Here is a 22,352-nt window from a genome sequence, read left to right on the forward strand (position 1 = left end):
TTGAATAGTAAGTGAAATAAAAAATCTGATTTATGAGTTAAACTGACAGATGTATACTTACATTTACAATAAACCACATAGTCTGGTATTTCCCCCAAAAAATAAAAAAAAACTTAAAAATTAGTTAAATAAAATACAAAAATTACAAACACAAATCATATCTGTAGGTAAAGTGTAAGTGCAAATGTTCAAATGAGCTAATGTTCATATGACACTTTAGCCACTGTGAAATTACTTACAGTGAAAAGACTAACCAAAAGTTAAAGGATCATAATTTAAACCGTAACAATACTCAAGTAGAAGTAAAAGTATGGCATCTAGAAAGTAAAATTTCTTCAAAAAGTTACTCCAGTAAATGTAACTGAGTACCATCCAACTCTCATTTACATATTTTTTCCCACTAATTGTTTATGTTTGTTTGTCCAGGCCTGGTCATGGAAGGAGACCGTTCTGGAGTCGGGCACGTCGGGCCGGTACACAGTGGAGACGGTGAGCACGGACGACGGGGTCATCTCCACTTTAACCATGAGTAACATCGTCCCTGCAGACTTCCAGACCATCTACAACTGCACCGCCTGGAACAGCTTTGGATCAGACACGGAAATCATACGCCTCAAAGAGCAAGGTAACATAGAGATGACACCCACATTGTGATTTATTTTTCACTGATTAATATGTTTTAATGAATTATTTCAATAAATCAAAAATGCAAAGTACATCTTGTGAAAAAAGAAAAGTTGAAAAGTACTAGTGCAAGTTTTTCGTGTCTCTGTGCTGGGTTTTAGTTTCCTTTTTACTGGGTCGGTCTTGTTTTGAGTAGATTCTTGGGTCTTGGTTCTTGATTTCGATACTAAGGAATAGAACCGATACTCAATAAAGAATCCAGCACTACTATGATAATAAAAAAACACTCTTTTGACAATAAAACTCAATTTTTTCCCGCAACTTTTTCCAGACAAAGGTTCAGTTTGCAGTCCAACATCTTCAGAACAGTATCCCAGGTGTGTGAGAGTAAAAAAGCCCCCTCGTCCCGGTTTAAGGGGCTTTTTTACTCTCACACACCAGGGATACTGTCCTGAAGAAGTTGGACTGCAGATGGCGCAGTCATCCTGCCTCAGGTGAACACTCTGAGGAAGAACGCTAGTGAGCAATCGAAACTGTCAGGTATGAAAACAAACTAAACCTTGGTCTGGAAAAGGGATCTATTAAAATAAATTAAATCCTAGTGATGCTTAGACGTCTAGTGAATCCTAGACGATGTAATCCTTAATTTCTCATTAAAATGTAGTACTTTCTTAGATATGACCTTATATCTGTGTAATCTCTCAGTCGTCCAGGTAGGTTCCATAGTGGTCCATGAGCGTACACGAGTTTATGTGTCTTATACTTGTTCTGATACAGCTCAACCCATTCAGAAAAGGTTCATTTCCGTCCTCTGAATGTGACGTTTTGAGTATCAATACCTGGTCAAATGAGTATCTCGCTTCGATACAAGTTTTAGTATCATTTTGTATCTGACTTTCGATACTTTTGACAAGCCTGCAATTAATATTAAAGAGTAAATAAGAACAGGAGATGAAGTACCAGTGAATGAGCTGAGAACTGATTCGGTAACAAGCTTTGATTGGCTGACAGATTACAGGACAAAGAAAATGAAGTTGTGTACTGTTTTAAAGGTTAACATTTTGTTGAAATTTGCTCTATTCACATAGCAACCATGTCTTTAAACCTCTGGGGTCAGTTTGGAGTGAAGTGGACATTTATGCGCGTTGCTTTTACAGACTGTGTAAGCTGACCTTCAGTGGTGGGATGGGTGGAGCACATTTCTAATAAATGATCACAAGTGTCATTCCTTTAGCGAGCGCGCCCCATTACTCTTCACATCTCCAAAGGTCGCTTGTCAGGCAAATGTTAACAGAAATGTTCAGAGTCTAAAAGCAATTGACTGGAGCTGTTGGATGTTCGGTGGTTCTTATAGAGTTATTTCACTTAGCATTATTGGAACATATAGAATAGGGTTTAGTCTATGTTCAACATGAAAATAGACCAGCTGTGCACAAGTTGTGAAATACTTTCTAGTGTTACAGCAAAACGTTCAAATTAAAGGTGTTAAAGGTGCACTATGGAACTTTTTTGGGGAGGGTCTGCCACGTGGAAGTCTGCATAGAAATGTTATTGCTCTGCCCGGAATGTTCCATAGTACAATGACCATATTTGTCCTGCACAAATTCCATTATATGTATTTTTATTGCTAAAAAATACCTCAAAAACATGTATTCTTACAGTGAGCGGGGTCCCTTCTTCACAGATTTGACCCATTTTCAAGTAATTGTCTCTCAGATACTCTGTTCGGTTGTGGAATAAATTTTACAATGTGGAATTATTCTGCAAGGACTAAACTAGGATGAAAGTAGAGTTAAACAAATTTAAAAAAAAAAAAAAAAACAGGACTTAGGAGCAATGTAATATCTGTGAGCAAATCAGCCTTCCACCGTATGAAGGCTGCATATTTGTTTCATTTGTTGATAATATTTCTGGAACTCAAATTCTGCATCAAAAGATTGTAGACTGAACTTTGCCAACAAAAGCCATGAAGCAGGACTACACAAAACGGCACACAAAAGTAAAGCATTCAAACAGGACTAAGCCTACACTGAAAACCAGGACAAAACCAAGGTTTTAGCCATAAAGCTTATAAGGACTAAACACAGCAATATAGGACAAAACCTGGGTCTAAACCAGATAGACCTATGACTAAAACAAAGATCACTGGTTATAGTTTATAATACCAAAAGAAAGCTTTAGGGAAAAAAAACATTCTCATTATGATCCAGAGATCTGACCAGTAACTTCACTCAGGAGCGTCATCTGCTTGTCTCCACAGAGAGAGATATGTTAATGCCAAACTGTGGAACGTTTAAAAAGCAATAACATCTCCATAGAGACAAGCAGGTGGCAGTCAGACAAAGTGATGTAATAAACCTTTAAGGACTAAAGCAGATCAAACATGTGTTTTACTAGCCCTCTGCTCCACTGTGACATCAGACATGGCATACAAAGACATCTCTCCCTCGTTTGACATTCTATAGCGTGTAACGGCTAATAGGCCAGATAATAAGCTGTTTTGAACATACCTCGGGCTTAGCGGTGCAGTAAAATGATCACTTTGCAGTTTTAATAAGCCATTTGTGCACTATGACTCCTGCTAGCTCTGTGTATCCCCGTCTGAATGTTAACAAGAAACTGTCAGAGGTGTTAAAACTGTAGACTTTTAAAGATAAGAAATGAGAGTAATCAACATTAACCGTACATGACCATGACAGTATTAGAGCGGTAAAGCAATGAGTTGTTTTTAGTTGGAGTTATGTTACCTACCTAACTCTGTCAAATTCAATAGGATGGTTATAGAATGGCCATTAGGGTCATTATGTGCCCAGAGAAAGAGGTCAGAGGTGACGACCTGAATATACCCGACCCAACTATAACATGGATGAATCACTCAAAACACAACTCAGAGAAAATTTGTGATGGTGGAACCATTCACATTAGCTCAGTTGTTAGAGTGTTTGTCGTCTGATTCAAAGTTTTGTGGTTAGAGTCCCGCTCTCGAAGTAAACATCATTGATCGAGCGGTCAGATCCACTGACCCACAGTTTGGTGATGCGATTCCATCAATTCCACAGATGAAGGAGACACTTAACCCCCTCGCCCCCAGCGTCTGCGTACACTGGTGGGTGAGTGGCTCCTTGAAGTGCCTTGAACCTGGAAAAGCTCAGATCACCTCTACTGTATGGTAATTGATGTTTTAGTGACTTTTTAAAAAAAAACTGTAAATCTTGGTTTAATAATTATCGTGATAATTTTGATCAAAACAATCATGAGTCTAAATTTTACTATCGTCCAATCCCTACTTGACACACTGCCTGAATATCTCACTTACTTGTTGAACTTTGATACGGAAACTTTTAATACATATAGCCATTTTTGAGTGAGCCATTAATAAAGTCTAAAAACTGGCTTCACTAGAACTGAAATGGGAAAAAAAGCTTTTAGTTATCTTGCTCCCGAAAAAATTGAATGCATTTCAAGGACATGCAAAATTGGATAGGTTGGTGCCACAAATGCAATTTTATAATCTGCTGATAAACATTTATAATCACACCTGCTCCTGCTTTCAGTGTTTTAAATGGGGTTATATACTATACACGACTAATATATTTGTATTTTTCTGTATTTTAAAAGGAGAGTCTGAGTGGTGTCAATGGTCTCTCTCTGTTTAAATAAAGATAAATAAAAATGAAAAAAATAAAATCCAGGTATGCCCATAGTGTTCCATTGGCATATACTAGTCTATGTGTCTTATTCTTGTTCTGAAAGAGCTCAAGATCATTATAAAACTATTCAGGAATGACACTTTTTTAGAGTCAGGATCAGAATAATAATAATATAAACTATGATCAAATGAACAGTATCTATCTGCTCAAATGAGTATCTAGTTTTGATACTAGTTGTAGTAATGAGTAGTATTTGATTTTTGATACTTTGACAACCATATTCCATGCCAAAACTTAGACTACACTGAACTCTGACTCCTTATGAAACTTGTGTACTCCAGACATTATAGAGTACAGAAGACGTGTAATACATTCTCTTTAACTTAAATATTTTAGTTCTGCTGAAAAAGCCTATATAGAACAACTTTCAGCTCGCACCTTGAGGACTTTACAACTTTGTACAACAACCTCTTTAAGTTGTCGAAAAGCCCTCTCGCTCATACTTATACTGTACAAACCAAAGAATATTTCTGTGTTAGTTCCCCCGGAGTTATTTCTTTCTCCAGACCGAGGTGTAGATTGAAGGGCATTTGATTTCAGCGCAGTGATCAGAAACCATCTCATGATCGAAGCTCGGCGTGTTTATCTATTTATCCTCCCCAAGGATTCTTATTTCGTTAGATATTTCTGCAAGACGCTCACCGTAGACTCAAATTTCTTCTTCTCCTCCTCCTCCTCCTCCTCCACGTCTCTCCCTCTCTTTCTTTATTGCTTCCCAATCTCTAAAGAAGGTCAAAGGAACTGCGGCTCTTTAAAGCAGCGCCGTTGAATTATGTCTCCTGACCGCGTTGTCTGAAACACTTAGGGCCGCGCCGTTTTCAGCTGGCAGGCGTCCAGAGCTCCTATCATGATAACGGAGGAGTTATATGGAAGAAAGGCCCGGCTCGGCTTGGCAGTGGCCGCCGTGTTGATGGTAATTGTTGGGAGCCTGTAAAGAGTAAACAGCGGGGTCCATAAATAATAAAACAAATGACGAGAGCGAGAGAGAGACAGAGAGAGTGGGTGGGGAGTGTAAAATGTGAGATTGACTATAGCAGACCACCGTGTAGGGTCAGTGTTGCAAAGACAGTCGAATGATTAAGTGCAAAACTGTAGTAATTTATGTTGCCCACTTAAAAGGCTTGTACCTGATTTTAATTCCTTCTTGTCAAGATAAGTACTCTTTACATCATGTACATCGTGTATTATGCGGTAAAAGCTGCCAAAAAAACAAAAAAACAATCATAAAATATAATCTATTCACTTTGCGTAGTGTTTTCTCAGATGATAACTAATACAGGGTCACCTTTTTCATCCAATCACGTGCATTGTTACTAAGAATCATGGGAAACAACTGCCTGACACTATCCCAGACAGTTGTTTCTGTGTCCTGGTCATGGATCATAACACATTCTACCTCTGGCTCGGGGCGAGATCGATTAGTGGCCGCTCTAGGTACTGCTGCACCCAGGCGCTTCGGCCCAAAAAGAATTCTCCCATAGACCACAATGCATTTTTTGGGACTTCAAGCTGCCCCTAATCGGCTAACACGGCATCCGCAGCTTCCACAAAGGTCGGATTTTGTAGGGATTCTTCTCTATTTTCACAACAAGCCCCTAAACGTTAGCTTTGTAAGATTTAGCCTAGCCCCGCTCTGAGCCCGCGCTAGCTCCGCTCTAGCAGCTATCGATCTGTTTCTAACGTCACATGGTGGGAAGCGCTAGCCCATATTGAGGAAGCGATGCGGAAGAGGGAATTATTTTTGGGGCCATGAAAACAATACGACGCCATTTTGGGTTCACCTTCCACATTTTATTATACCTCCATGGTCGTAGTGCAGTATCACAGTGGGAGAGAGCTAAATGTTCAAACTAAAACATGCTCCTGGCTCATAATTTAAAATCAGATACAGGCTCTTTAATCTTTGGGCAATGTTGTAGTATAATGGCTAATTTCAACAGGATAACTACTATAGAAAGTTGTTTTGTGGTTATTTTGAGTCTGTATTTTGGAATGATTATACAACAAATCAAATCAATTCATCATTTTATTCTTCTAAATAATATGCTGTCACAAGTCTGAGACCAAAGCGAAGTTTTCTCATCACGGAAAGCTAGGAACAACTTGAATGCTGGCGTGAACTTCCTGATTAATGAACAATAAAATACTTTCTAATTGACGCAGACATATTTTGAACTAAAGAGCTGGTTATACAAAATATCTGTACTAGGCCAAGTGTTTCTACCCCATGATGTTTTTGTCTTTATCGAAATATCAAAATCTGCACTGTGTTGACGTCTTGTGTCTATGTTGTTGTGTTACAGAGACGCTGAGGCTGGCTGTGATCATCGGAGTGGCTGTGGGGGCTTTTCTGGCTCTGTCCATTCTGCTGGGGACACTAGGGGCCTTCTGCTGCACCCGCTTTCAGAGAAGTAAGAGAAGAACTAATGTGACTTTTAAAAAAATATACTCCACCAGTCAAAAGTTTGGACACACTTTTCTTCTCCCTGGATTTATGAATGAACACATACAGGATGTAGTAAACAAAATATTAACTCAAAATGACATTAATCTTATTTTAGGTTTTAAAAATCATTTGTTTTGATCACTGCTTTCTACAAGTCACTCACAGATTTAGCTCATAACTTCTCAGACACTGATGGATGCACACAGAGAAAACAATCGCTCCACGACTTTCACCATGAAGCCTTGGTACTTGTACACGTCTTAAAATGTTCGTATTGACTCGCTATACCAATTCCTGATATTTTGCTATTGTGTTTGTAACTCAACATGTGAACATTAATAACAGACAAATCAGACGCCTTCTTTCCTCGAGGTCGCTCTTGCTAGCTTAGGCAATAGGTTTGGTGGCAGCGTTGCTAAGCGCCTTGTCCCTTCTTAACCAGTGGTGCGGGCGGGAAGGGGCGTTACCTTCAACAGCCTGGCTCTGGATTGGCTCTTTGGTTGCTATGATACTCGCAACTTGGCTCCAGATTCGCCCCTATTACTGCTAGCTTCGATGAGCTTCATTTGACTGGAGCCGAGCGCGATGTGACTTCACACTCACTTAGTCCACTTATTTATACAGTCTATGCATGAGACCAAATTCCAGTAAATACTAAATGCACTTTGACTCAGATTGTTTTATAGTCACGCTTATTGGCCACCGCTTTCCAGTTCATTTTCGCATTAAATACAGTAACTACCCACCACTGTTGTGAAATGAGCCAATTATGCACCAAACTTGTTATTTTGAGTTACATGGGTAAAAAAAATTTTATAAATAAAAAATCTAATTTATAATCAAATTCAGAAACCTCCACTTCATGCCCTTTCACACTCTTGCTGACACCGCTGACAAAAATAAATTTAACACGTTAACCCTGAACAAGCATTAACGCATGACAAAATATTCTAAAACTCACTTGTAATTCCATAGTTTTTGCCTTAACATTTTTCACATGTTTACCATTTTCTACCAGAACTTTTTTTATGTCAAAAGTTTCATTGCCATCTCGCTATTACTAAAACATTTAACCTCTCCAGCCTTCCAGCTCGAATTACCAAAAACTGAACTGCGTGCGGTTATGAAAATCTATGTATTTGCATGGTCAATTTTGCAGAATCAAAGGTTACAGCACTAGCACTGAAGGAAAAATCCATATTATTGATCCCAAACGCTGTGCCGAGTGCTATTCATGAGTAGTGCTAGCCGTAGTGTTATTTGAGTTTCTTTTGAGCAGAGCCTTGGCCTTGGTTCCTGGCTCTGTACAAGTCTCTTGTGGTTTCATTTTGCCTTGGTTAAAGTGCATATGACACGTTACACGACTCATTTCACTAAAACACAGTTAACATGAAGTATATTTCAAAGGTTACTAAAAAAAAAAACTAAAAAAAAAAAACGTGCCTAGTTTTTAAAGTTTTGTGCAGTTTCGAACTTGCAATTTCACTTCCTGGTTGGACACGGGCAGGAAATATGACGCATGACACATAGAGGTAATGCCTTAACTGTTACTTAGCAACCACACTGTAAACATTGGTCAAAACGTACACAGTAAATTAAATTACCATGATTATGAGTCTAATCCATAGACTCTATATATAAATGGACATAGCTAACCCGCTAGTTGCCGCGTTACAAATAGAAAGTGATCATTAACTCTGACTCCAATTTACTTTACATTGCTCTACATTATCCTGGTATTTATATTTTTTGGTTGCTATGATACTCGTCAGAGTTAAAAATATGGACCTCGATTCCAAATTAGCCCTTGTAACTTGTAATTAGCCTCAATGAGCTTCATTTGACTGGAGCCGACGTCACACTCCCTTAGTTCACTTCTTTACACAATCTACGGTCCAATCATAACTAAATTACACAATAGTTATGATTAGACTAATACAAATAATAACAATGCCTTTATTTTACTAAATGAAGGTTTAATCTGTCAAAAAAATACCGTCTTTGTGTATAAATCGTCCCTGTCCCTTCTATTTCTGAACTTTTTCCTGACAAACTATGACAAAAACATGAAAACCTGTCGTATGTATCAAAAACATGTATAAATAGTTAAGATTAGATTAAAGGGAAAATTATACAAAACACAAACATAGGAAGGCTATTGTGTATTTTCCCCCTATCTTTATGTTCTTAAAGAATATTTTACATGTATGTTGTAACTTAGTCTATATTTTTTGTCTATATCATATACACTTTAAGTATTTCTCTAGCCTACACTGTCTAACTAGAATGTTTGCTGCTTTACAGAAGACGTCCACCTGGTGATGTCCTCCCTGCCTGTGTCCCTGTCCCGCCCGAGAGATGGGAAGACTGAGAGTGAGTTGTTGAGTTGGTTTTGTTCTATAAAAGTCTTAAAATTGGAAAAAAAATATGTAAAAAATGTAGAGATGGGACAATATCTCATCATCAACACAACAAAGAGTCTACACCGCGGATGGATAGCTGCAGATCACGCTAGCGAGCAGCTGAAGGACTACACAGAACGCTGCCGAATCCTACACGCATCACCGATTAAGAAAATAAAATTGGAGAAAGAAGTTAGTACAGAGCAGTGGGCGTATGACGATGAAAACGGGGATTGATCGGCAAAGTACGTCTTGAAAATAGCTGGTTAAAGATTGCTCAAACATGCACAAATCACTTCAAATGCAACTTTGGGTGAGAAAATTACGAGGGGAAACAACTATCACATGGTTAAAAGCTCTAAAAAGTGGACTTTGCACCATAGGTTTGCTTTAAGAAAATAGCGGTCCTTAAGAAAATTAAAGTTACATACTGCAGCATATACAATGAAATCAAATCCCCTGCACCCGGGCTATGTTTACACACACACTGACATCTGAATAATCTTATTTCTGGAGCTTTAATATTATTTAAATGACATGCAAATCGCAAAATCTGATGTGAGCAATCAGAGGGACCGTATTCAGAAAGAAATGTGATTATTTTACTGTTTACGTGTCATTTTAATAGACTTTTATCTGATTTTGAGCAGCCACTGTCGCTCTTTTCTCCATTCTATTCAGTCCTATAAAGCCTTCAATAGCCAATATTTTAAAAATGCACCAGAAAAAGGTACAAATAAGGCAAATGTGTTCAGTTTTGTTTACCGCAAACTAATTAAAACTCAACAATGACCTTTTAAACTTACCATGTTCTGCCTCCTCCGCCCTCATCTTAACTCATCTAAAATGAAGGAATCTCCTAATTAATACCCAAAAGTTTAAATGCCATCTACACATAATTTCTAGGGGACAAGGACCTATTGCAACTTTATTTTCTTTCTCAGTTCAAATAAATAAAAAATAGTAAAGTTAGTTCTTAACGCACACCAGAGACTTGTGATTCTGCTTGCTGGATCCGAACAAGGAATCTGACAGAGCAGAGGCGGAACAGCTCCTACAAGAAAAGCTGTATTCTAAGTCAGACCAGAGAACCATGGCATTTTCTGGATACAGGCCAAACCACAAGATATTCTCTCTATGAAAGTTGGCAGCAACAGGGGAAATATGCAAAGAAGTGCACCTTGTTATGTATTAGCTGCATGGGCTAAAAGAGAAATAGAAAAATATGCTTTATAATAAACTCAGACACTTTGTTATTGGTATTTCAGGGTTTATAAGTTGATGTTTGAAAGCTAAAGCTGCACTACGTAACTTTTTGGTGGAAGGTGAGCCACACTGCTACAGCTCAATCACGTGGCTAGCCGATGCTACTCTGCGTAACGTCATGTTTTTGCTATTTAAATCTTGTCTTCTCACCAGTAACATGTAAAAAAACGATGTCTTGTGGTCACTAGATGCTCACCAGATGCACATATTTGTAAATCGCAAAGAAAAGTTGGTTAGCTTTTAGCTCAGATGCCAGTTTCACACTAATTATCATCTAAAATAAAACACCAAAAGGGTTACACACTCGACAGTGACTTTTAACAAGGTTTTGACCTCATGTAAATGTGGTGGATGGGTTGGTAACAGCTGACAACCTCTTCATTATTCATAATTTGTGATTTTTGCGAGCTAATGCTAACGGTTATTGGGAAAAATACATAATGACTGGCTCCGGTGTTTGAATCTAAAATCTTCCTGTACTAGTAGCCAAGTTGCTAAGTGGTTGATTGCATGAATATTGAACGTGGCATCTAATAATTGTCTATGTATATGTCTATTTCCATGGAAACAAGCAAGTTACAGGTCAGATTTGTGGAGAGTCAAGCTAGCTCACAGGAAGAATGCATGTTTATCAAGGTATTTTTGAGCAATAAAACACTTGTATAATTGAATAAATGCAAGCTAGACATGTTTAATGCTATTCTAGACAAGGCAGTAACATCACCATGGAGACAAGCAGGTGGCTTCACTGGAAAAGTTACATTAATTCAAGTTATAAAACATGAAATGCCAATACTAAGTTCAAAAATCCTCAACAAACCAGATTTAGGCGCAGTAACTTTTTAACAGTAGAGCACCCTCGACCCCCGTCAGTGTTAAACAAAGTGTGGGCAGTGCGCTGTCTGCTATTGTTGTCGCCATTAGCGTAGCACTCGATAGCCACTTTGCGCTAATAACAGACATGACTCAATGCAGAAAAAGCTTTGAAAACATGAAAAAAATAATTATCGTGAATTACATTGTTAATAATAGTGTTTTTCATCCACAGGCTTTGAACCCACAGTGACCCAAATAGGAATAGGAGGCATACATCTACTTAGCATTTTAATAGATTTTACGCTAGTATGTTCAAAGAATGGGAATGACGCGGGTGGATGTTGTTCTGTAGTGAAGGCACCTGCCGATACTTTAGCATTGATTGGTTTGTTGGTAGGTGTGAGGTTGACATTGATGTTGGCATGTTGTCGATGTGACATGTGGCCATTTTGCACTTGAACGGAGAAGCAATAGACAGGTGGAAGAGTGTCCCTCCAGCTATGACATGGGCATCATTAGAAGAAGAAGATCTATGTGTCCTGCTAGCATCATTGACTAATTTCCTAATTAGCGCTGTCCAGAAATGGGTAGTAATTAGTTGTATTTCCTCTACTATTGAATACTGCTGAAATAAATCTCATTGCAAACTACCAGAAAGGAAATTAAATATTGTTATTGGCTGTTGTCATAGTTCACGACCATAGACCGTGTAAAGAAGTGGACTAAGGGAGTGTGACGTCACCAGTAGCTCATCGAGGCTAGCAAATATAGCGGCAAATTTGGATTATCATAGCAACCAAAGAGCCAATCCGGAGTGAGGCTGTTGAAGGTAACGCACCTTCCCGTCCCCACCATTGGTTTGGCAAGGAGGTAGTGCTTAGCAACGCTGTCAATCAAACCTGTTGCCAAGGCTAGCGGGAGCAACCTCAGGGAAAGAAGGCACCAAATTTGTCTGTTATTAATGTTCATATGTTGAGTTACAGACAAAATAGGGAAGTAAAAACACCAGGATCATGTAGAGGGGGTTAATAAGAATATTTGAAGCCCAAAATGTCACAGTTCTGCCTGTTTGCATGATTTATCCCCAGTCCGACTCCGTTTTTCAGCCTGTTCCGGCCCTTCTTTTGTTACCTCCCTGCTTTCCCTGCAACTGCCTCTCATTTTGTTAATCAGCCCAGGGTCGTCTGTGTAAACTGTTTCTGTTCTGTGAGTTCTTGCTAGATTTTTGACCAGTCAAAAGCAACACTAAAGCCCTATATCTGAAATACCGTGTTTGCATATCTGAAATTCTGAACCTGCAATTGTCTCTGTTTGAGTTACCTGTTCCTGAGTTTATTTGCCCAGCCTGTTTCCCTTATTGAATCCCCAGTGTGGAAGAGATTTTTGTTGATATTATGAGACATTATTCCTCAGTTGTTTAGTCCCTGATATATTCTGAATCACCTGCTTAAAGGACACTTTCTGTTGTAGTTTCTAAGACATTTGACTGTTCTCTTTGTGTTGCATTTGAGTCCAGTTTACCAGCGTGATACAAAATGATGAGTCTGAAAGCAGCAGTTACACACAGGGGGGTGACTGTTTTTCAATATAAAGTGAATTGGAGTCAGAGCTGATGGAGCTAGAAGCACGTCCATACTCCTATTTGGAGCACGGCGGATAGCGGGTTAAGCTTTGTCCATTTCTTTTTACAGTCGACGTTCATAACACATTAAGACACATTGGTATTGTTGAATTAATAGCACATAATTGTAGCTAGTCATCTCCGTCTCCAGAGCTCAGAACACTCGGTTACACCATTAGGCGGTAACCCCACTGTTATTTATGTTCTAGTCTAATTTAAATTGCTTCACTTTTTCTTAGTGCACCAACTTTTGCTGGGGCTGTTTTAACTGTCAGATTACATTATTTGTTGACCTGTCTTATGGTTATTATCTCTGCAATTACTGGGCCTATCCACATGAAACATAAACTGGCATTTTCAAAGTCTGTCAGTATAAATACACAAAGGTGATTTTCACAATAGCTTCAGAAAGTTGTTTAAAGGACTTTAAGCTGTGAGATTAATATAGCGAGTTTTGGGACCTAACGGCTAACAAGTAATTATAAGGCTCAACTTTTTGGATTTTGTTTTTGGATATTTCTGTGAGTCTCCCGTAGAGTTATATATAAGCCCCTTCCCCCCCATCTGAAATTATGACATCGTCCAATGAACACTACCTTTTAACCCTCCCTCCGCAGCTTGACCTTATCTCACTTCGTCCGCACTCGCCTGAACTCCCCCGGGTCGCTGCTGCTGCCTCTGATCCTGATCAATAGCTGCAATCTAATATTAACGTGGCTGTGTGTAGGCCTTCTGAGAGCATGCATATAAAACGCTCTGCCTGTCACCATGATTAGTTTACTGTGTTCTCCGGTTCAACAACAAGAAAATGATCCCTAACACAGCAACTTGCCTCGTTTGCTACTTTTCGACCAAGAGGTTAACATACGCTACCGATCAAAAGTTTGCACACTTTATGTTTAATACGTTAGACTTCCAGAATCAGCAAGATATGTGAATGTATGTAGTGAACAAATAGTTAAATACCTCAATTGCATATTGTTTTTTCTGATTCTTCAAAGTGGCCACCCTTTACTTTGTTGACGATGCAAACACTTGGTGTATGGTGTCATTTGGCTGTCTTTAAGTTGAAGCGTGTATACAGAAATGGTAGTACTACAAATGACACCATATTGGCGTTCTCTCAATGAGCATTTCAGGTGACTTTACCATGAAGGTTTTCACGTCACATTGGTGCCTTGTCACGATCAAGAAATGCCAAAAGTGAGGCTATTTTTCAAAATATAAAACATTTTTTGAGTTATTATTTTGAGGGGTTTTTTTTTTCATATTTTTGATGCCTTCAGTGAGAATCTACAGTTTGAATAGTCATGAAACAAAAATTGAGAAAATGTGTTTAAACTTTGAACTGGTAGTGTACATTTTCAACTAAGTATTATCTTGGAAAATACAAGAGCCAAATGGAAGCCAGGACTAAACCAGGTACACAAAAGACAAGCCCAGAACAAAAAATGGTGTAAAACAGGTCTACACTGGACCAGGCCAATGTAAGGTCTGAACTAGGACTAAATCATTTCTAAACTAGTTCTATACAGTACAGTTTTCTGACATAAGCAGGTCGTCCAGAGGCATAGAGACTTGTACGGCCCCTAAATGCTGAATATCCCATCCTTAAAATCCTGTAACAATGTATTTGAGTACAATTTGTCTCGTTCCAGTACAGGCCAAAATATGTCCACTGCATTCTGTCTGCATTTAATTATAAAGTGGTGTAGTGTCTGATAATTGTGAAGTGCACAATAGCATGCTAGTTGTCGTTAGCTTTACCCCGACAGCAAATCAGACAGTAGGGAAAAGTGCTTATAGTGGTGAATAAATGGGATACTCTGAATGCATGAGGTAAGTGAGGAGCAAAGGCCAACGTACTTCAGACTGAATGTTACGGCTCTGTCTTGGATCATGTTTAGTTTCACTGTTTTCCATGTTATTTTTTGTAGTTCATGTGTTTTAATTTGGCATGTGTCCTGTGTACTTGTGTTTTTGAGTTTTACTTCCTGTCTGCTGATTGCCTGCCTGACCCTCATGTGTTTCTTTTGTCTTGTTTCCTGGTGTATTTTAGCTTCATGTTTCTCCTTGTCCTGCTGTTTGTTCATTGTCTGTGATTCCTTGATCTTGGACTATTTTGGAATTTTCAGTTTTATCTTCTCCAGTGCTATTTTGTTGATTGAATTGTTATTATTAAGCAGTTTTGGATTTTGGGCCTCGTGACAGGCTCTTAAACAGGCATTACACAACTCTTGCCATCTTTTAAATTGGAGTTTTATCTGCAAATTACTTATAAAATGAGAGACATAGCACAAGGCTGTGAGACGAGCGGAAAGGCACTGGTTTGAGCAGGTTATAGTGAGCTGAGTGGGAGACGAGAGTTTCCTGCACGGAGAGAAGCTGGAGAGAAGCCGGTGTTCTGCAGAGCTGAACACCGATCCTTTCTCTGCCTTCGCTGCCGCTGTCGTGCCTCCTCTCAAAGTTTACAGCAGTGTTTCTGTCGGTCATAGAGCAGAGACGTGTCTGTACTCACCAGAGAAAAGCAAAGCGTGTGTGTTTTCATTCAACAAACTCTGATCGAGACACTGGTGCGTTGGCCATGACTCTGGACCATTGCAAACTGTTTAAGATGATCTCGCATAGGGTCCCCTTAAGTTAAAGTTGCATTGATTCTGTTTGACTTATGTAACTTAAGCGCTGTACTTTTTCACTTCTTCAGGTTTTTTTGTTTAGTTTTTTTGGAAATGTGTAGTTTAGAATGATGCAAGTCTTGTATTGTAGAGCGGAGTTTTCAGTTTCCTGCCCAAACCTGTTTTTGTTCATTTGTTCATTCATGTAAAATATTCATCTTAATATGAATATAGACTGTGCTTAGATTATTAAAAATAACAAGATAATGAGATTTTAGTAATAGTAAAACACAAAACATAACATTTTAAACCAGGGGTGTCAAACACATTTTCACCGAGGGCCACATCAGCAAAATGGCTGCTCTCAAAAGGCCAAATGTAAAATAAAACAAACTCATTTTAAAACTTGTTAATTAACTGTTTCTATATTTATTACTTATTCAAGTTTTTATTGCATATTCATTTGCCTAGATGTAAAAATATGGCTGTGTAACTGTGTATCTCCTGATAAATTGAGATTTTAAGACCATCATACCTTTTAATTTACCCTGTCGAGGGCCACATAAAATGATGTAGAGGGCCACATTTGGCTCGCGGGCCTTGACTTTGACATATGTACACTTAAATTAGGTGAATTTTGAATCAACCAACAAATCTAAACTGTCTAAATTCAAACTTTTAGTAATACTCTTGAATCTATGTGAAATAAAATACAAATCAAGGTAACTATGGCAACACAACTCCAATGATTCTCACACTACAATTTGAGAACCACCGACAGCTCTCCTTTGACATTTTGAAAGCACCAGCTGTAGCGGCGGACTTAACTTACAAGTGCTGGCTGTGCAGTATGTTATAATCAAACAGCAGTTCCTTGTTACAGAGCTGAGGCGAGGAGCTGTTAAAGCCGTGCGAGGGAATATTTTTGTAAGAACAATGAGGAAGGTGAGATGAAAAGATGGTTCTGTAGATGGTACTCAAAATCTCCAGGCAGGACTTTAATGTCAGAGCTTGGTACTATTTTTACTGTTTTTACATAGGGACAAAGCTGCTGGATCAGACTTTTCAAGTTCACTCCTTCAGAATTTTGAATATTGTACAAAGCAATACCCAAAACGACACCCGCCAGTCTATTTCAGCTGCTCGTGTCTCATAAATTCAGTTCAAAATGTGAGCATAATAACCAAATGTGCAGCCTCTGAGTCAGTAAGAAGTTAATGTTTTGTTTTTAATGGGTAACGGCAAACCAAAAATAGTTATAATAAAAAAGCTATAATATTCCCATCTTATAATGTCATAAATATCCATGGTAAAGGACTGTTGCCATAGTGACTAACAACTTAAAGGTGCTGTATTCTTGAAAATGCCCCATAACAGACAATCAAGTATCAGGCAGTTGGTTTCCCATGATTCTTAGTAACAGTGTGTCTGATTGGATGAAACTCTCAGTAGCTTCTGTATTAATGCCATGCTCTGTAAAATGAATAGATTATATTTTACAGTCTTGATGTTTTTCTTATTTAGCAGCTTTTAACATAATGAAAAGAGCATTTATCTTGACAAGAATTAATTAAAATCAGGAACAGGCCCATTAAAACTAAATATTGTATCTTTTGAATGGGAAAAAGTCTTCAGAATGTCACATATATCTGGAAGCTGAAACCCGTTAATACTTGTAACATGTTATTTCACGTATTCAGTAATAAATGCTGTTAAAGTTATAAAAAGTAATAACTGTTGTTTTTAAAGTTCATATACTTTTAACCACATCATTTAACTCTTAAATTGCCTTCACTGCACGTCTCACTCCTGTGCAGCCATGTCACTTGTGCATGTCTTCTCTCTAGATCTTAAAGGATCAGTCACGGCAAAAAACGACATCCGTGTGGAGATTGTTCACAAGGATCACAACGCAGCACGAGAGAACGAGGAGCACGCCAATATGAAGCAGATGATGGTAAGCTCTAGAGTCTCAGGACGAAGTGTTCTTACAAACAACACGGTACTTAAGGCTTCTTCAGAAGTGTCTGAAAATCTGAAAAACATGTCAAAAACAGAGAGGGCAGCACTTATGTATTGAAATTCTGCTGTTTTACTGTAGTGCTCATCACAAAGAATACAAATTCTACTTCCAGTCTGACAGTAAACAACATGTTTACGAAGTATTTTGTATAAAAAGAAAAAATAGTCTGCCTGAGGACGTAACATGAATCTGATGCCTGATCTCTGAATTTTTTTTTTTTGCAAAAAAAAAAAAAAAAATTCTTGTTTAAGGCCATATGTTCAGAGTCTGCTGTCATTCTAGAGAAAGCTGTAATTCCCAATTAGTTGGTTGTAAATGTCAATCTATACTCCAGTTACCCATTATTGAGTAACTTGAGTTTTTAAAGTTATTCAATACCCCTGTAACACTCTAACACGGCCCTAATGGTCCTTTGACTGTGGACTAGTGCATTTCTGTGAGTGACAAACTGTATGTGAATCTACAGATCGACCGAGGGGAATTCCAACAGGAGCCTGTCCTGAAGCAGCTGGAGGTGCTCCCGGAGGAGGAGAAGGAGTTTCAACACATCAAGGTAACTATGGAAACATATGGTGACAGTGGACTAAAGACGAGTTTAGAAGTTTTGAATCATGAAGGCGATTGTTTCAGTAGAAGTGAGTGTTTTATGTGGATGAGTAGTTCCTTGATTAGATAAACTTTAAGTGCAGGTTTTATTATTTTTGTAATTATTATTTAGTTCAGTGAGATAGTACCTGTGTTAAATATGTATCACAGTTTTACATCAGTTAAGTGGCAGTTTTTGGGAGAAAAAAGTTGAGAAGAAAAGTATAAAAATACAGGAAGTAGGGTCAATTTATACAAGTGAATATTTTTACCTATAGTCATCTACAAGGAACATTTACGCTCAACACATTTTCTTCAAATTTAACAAAATAAAGGCATTGTCATGTATTGCTATTAATCAGATCTCACTTTTGTGGAATTTGGATAACTTTTACCCCTTGTTAACATTATGCGTGTTAGGTAACAGCAATTACCTCTAAGCATCGTAAATTTCTACGATACTTTCGACTATTGACTGTACCTGAATATAGGCCGCACCAGATAAAATGTAAAAGAGAATAAATTGTGTACATATATAAGCCGCACTTGGATATAAGCTGCAGGTTTTCATGTTGTAACAAAAGATATTTACACAAAAAGACGGTACACTGAGGTTTTCTTGTTTTAATTTAAGACACTTTTTTTTCTAACTGTGTCTGAAAATCGGCATCAACACAGAATGAACATAGCTGCAGGTTTATAAAATAAAACTGCACCAACACGGCCCATCTGCATGTATTTCCTCTGAAAGCTTTTTATAGTGATTAAGTTCTTCTCGTTGCCGCCTCCAATGTTGCACCATCAGTTCATTAAACCCGAGCTTACGTGCAGTGGCTCTATTTCCTTCTTTGATGCCAGATCCATTGCCTTTAACTTAAAAAGCTGCATCATTTTACTTTGTGTGTTTTCCATGTTGAGGATGTGTGCATGACAAAATGACAGTTCAAAATCAAAACTAGTATTTTCTTCAGCGCATAATCTTTCCCCATGTCTGTCTCACTTTTGTGTTTACTATTGGAGTGCGCCCCCCGGTGGCCATTAGCCTGTAATCTATAAATTAGCAGCACTGTTGTGTAGGCCGCAGGATTGAAAGTATCGGCTTATAGTTCGAAATTTACAATATGTCATGTCTACTGCTCATGTCCAACCAGGAAGTAAAATTATAAACCACCAAAATTTAAATACTCGAAGGAACTAGGCAATTTTTTTATTACATTATGTTGATTGTGTTGTGAAATTAGTATTCTGACCTGCCCTATGCACTTTTAGCAGTTTGATTATGTCATGAATGGAGAGGCTGAGGAGGCTGATGGTTCTGCTGTTCTGGTGGATCTTGTTTTATTGCAGAGATTATTTTGTGTGTAAAATGCAAAAAAAACTAAACAAAACAACCTTACCCTTATAAAATCGAACCTAATCAAAATGAGATCCAAGTTATTCAGAGAGTGGAATGTTATTTGATGGAAATAAATGAAAATCAGCTGTGAGAAAATTAGACAAAAAAAACCTCTTTTGCCAATGTATTAATTACACAAAATAGTTTGACAGCAGCCGTATGTTAGCTCATTATCCACACAATGGCTACTTTATTAGTTACACCTGTTCTACTGGCACAACTAGGCTACTGTGAAATACCTGCTGACGTTCTGCTTTAGCTTGGAAAGAATTTGGAATCATTTCTAACTTTTATCAACAACAGAGAATATCGTAATTTGATACATTTTCGATCGATTCTTGGCTCTGACATTTTGCTCCATTATGCTGCCTATACTCAGAATTTACACCTGGAGCTGCAGTGACACGTAATATAGGAAAAGCTGTAGACACATATGTATTTAAAAGCATCAATTTACACCATATTCTCACGTTTAAACACTGTTAAATAAATAACTGTTTTGTATTGCTACATATTCATTATTAATTAGATTTATAGACAAGACGAACGATGCTTTACATAGCAATAACAGGCCATGGCTGCGGTGCTAATTAGGCTACTTAGCGATGGTAATTAGGCTACTTAGCATCTAAGTTTCAGTGGCACATGCCTTTTCCTTTTTTTAAGTTGTCCTTGTAAAACAGACAAGTCACTCCCGAGTCACTCCCGAGTTCCTGGATGCGATCCATGTTGTTCACGCTACTGTAGTGGTGTAAAAGAACTTATTTTGAAAGGGCATGAGAAGTTTATTTTGACACAATGTGCTTATTTCCTCTCTGTCTTAATAAAAAAGCCTGGAGACACTGAAAAACTAGAACTCTTATCTAATTTCAGTGACTTGTAGCATAAGGACATGTGTATAACATTGCTGGCACATGTGCTACACTGAAAACAGTAAATCTTATTAAAACACAAACATTTTAAAGTATTTTCATGAAACAATAACTAGTTTAACTGGTTAGGAATAATAACTTATAAAAATACATAGCAATTTGTGAGCAGCGATTTGTCCAATTGACAGATTTATACTTGGTCTTTTGCTATGGATCAGACCTGGACGACTGAGGGTTTACACAGACAACTTATAAATACATTTTATCTTGAAAGGGGCCAGGAAATACTTGAACATTTGAAAGAAAATTATGGCTTAAATACTATAAACATTAAAAATATGCAATTTATATAAGATCTTTTTTTCTTTTTTGTGTCTTTTTCATCATATTCCTTTCCGTTCAAAAACAGTTACTAGGATACGGTTTCAGTATCAGTATCAATGTTGATATTCAGTACCAATATTTTTAATGGAGCCTCATTCTCTCTATGCTCTTTATGAACAGACTAATGGGTCAAAATGAAAATAAAAGAGCATTATATGTCTGTATGTCTGCACAAAACTGTAGCAAATGGTAAATATCAGTTATCGGTCACAGCATTAGGCCAAATATGGTTACTGGCTCAAAAAAAATCCATATTTGCCCATCCCTACCAGTTACATCACTATTACGAGTAGATCTTACCCAAGGACAATATCAGATCAGGTTTGAACTGCGCACCATCTGGTTACTCAACATAACCCACCACACTACTGCCTCTATCATATCTTCTGTATATGCAGTAGAATAACAGCTTTTTAATACCATAATTACATCGTATACACAGGTAAATTGTGCTTAATGAAGCTTTACCTCTTGCATAATCAAATTACCCTCATTGCATGAGTTGTGGGGGCTCTGGGGACAGACAAAGAGGGAGATAAATGGTCGCGTCCCTGGTCATTTTCCCATTGAACCCGGTGGGAAAATGAGCGGGAGAAACTAAGTGAGTGATTTTTTAAATGTAATTCTACATTAGCTCAATAGCAGCTTCAATGGGATGATTTAGACACTGTTATTAGTCTAAGCCGAGCACTGCCTCCTGGTCAGGAAAGTCACACCGAACAATACGCCTTGCCTTTCACTTGTGTTAGATGGTAAATGCGTTGTAAATGTAAATTGAGGGGTATAGTCAAAAGGTTAGTCTGTAAAATTGGGCTGCAAAATTAATCACTAATAGAAATCACAGTTTGAATGGACACAATTAGCTAATCGCAAAGGATCTAATTTTTTAAGTACCATAATTTAATCCTTTGCAAACAAGTTCTGAAATGTGATTCTAGTATTATCTGTCAGTTCATATATCATATCATGTCTCTGTTAGTTACTGTAAATGTGTTCAAAATGTGAACTTTGAACAGAATCCCATTATTAAAACAGAAATTACAAATCTAATTGCAATCAGAAAAATCACAATTTGATGTTTCTCCAAATTGTTCAGCTCTACTGGACAATTTGGTGCACCATTCACTTCAATGTCTTTTTATCTGTGCACCATTCACTTATATAAAACATTGTTTAATTTACTAATTTGCTTATACTGTTTATAGCATCAACATTTTATATTAGCTATCCTTAAAGTGGCTGTACATGTTTTTTCATATATTAAAGTAAAATTTGGCCTGCAGCTCTTAGGGTCAAAATGAGGCCCCTGTGTACTGTCTGCATCTAATTATAAAGAGCTTTATAGGGCTCAACTAGCTTTATAATTGTAATAAACAATGTCTTTATAAACACGCTTCACAACAGAGACTAGAGCTGAGCTAATCACATTCCTGATAATGGTTAATGGTGGACCAGTGTTACTTCCTGGTTCATGGCCTATGGACTTTAAGAGTCCTGCAACTCCTGTGACTTTGAAACCTGCTGCAGTTCCAAAAGAAAATTCCCCATTCATTTTTTCCCATAGACTTACTGGGGGGGAAAAAAAAAAAAAA

General features: G+C 37.8%; 1 protein-coding gene across 1 annotated transcript in view; it reads left to right on the top strand.

Annotated features, from left to right (window-relative positions):
- The window catches only part of LOC117380906 (kin of IRRE-like protein 3), a 529,472-nt gene that overhangs the window by 501,938 nt on the left and 5,182 nt on the right, over nt 1–22,352 (top strand). The window contains exons 11-15 of the mRNA XM_055226425.1: nt 427–625; nt 6,638–6,745; nt 9,085–9,153; nt 17,348–17,457; nt 17,990–18,076. Coding sequence (XP_055082400.1) covers nt 427–625; nt 6,638–6,745; nt 9,085–9,153; nt 17,348–17,457; nt 17,990–18,076 — 573 coding nt within the window. The remainder of the gene's footprint in view (nt 1–426; nt 626–6,637; nt 6,746–9,084; nt 9,154–17,347; nt 17,458–17,989; nt 18,077–22,352) is intronic.

The sequence above is a fragment of the Periophthalmus magnuspinnatus genome, chromosome 14 (assembly GCF_009829125.3).
Source record: "Periophthalmus magnuspinnatus isolate fPerMag1 chromosome 14, fPerMag1.2.pri, whole genome shotgun sequence".
NCBI classification, from domain to species: domain Eukaryota; kingdom Metazoa; phylum Chordata; class Actinopteri; order Gobiiformes; family Gobiidae; genus Periophthalmus; species Periophthalmus magnuspinnatus.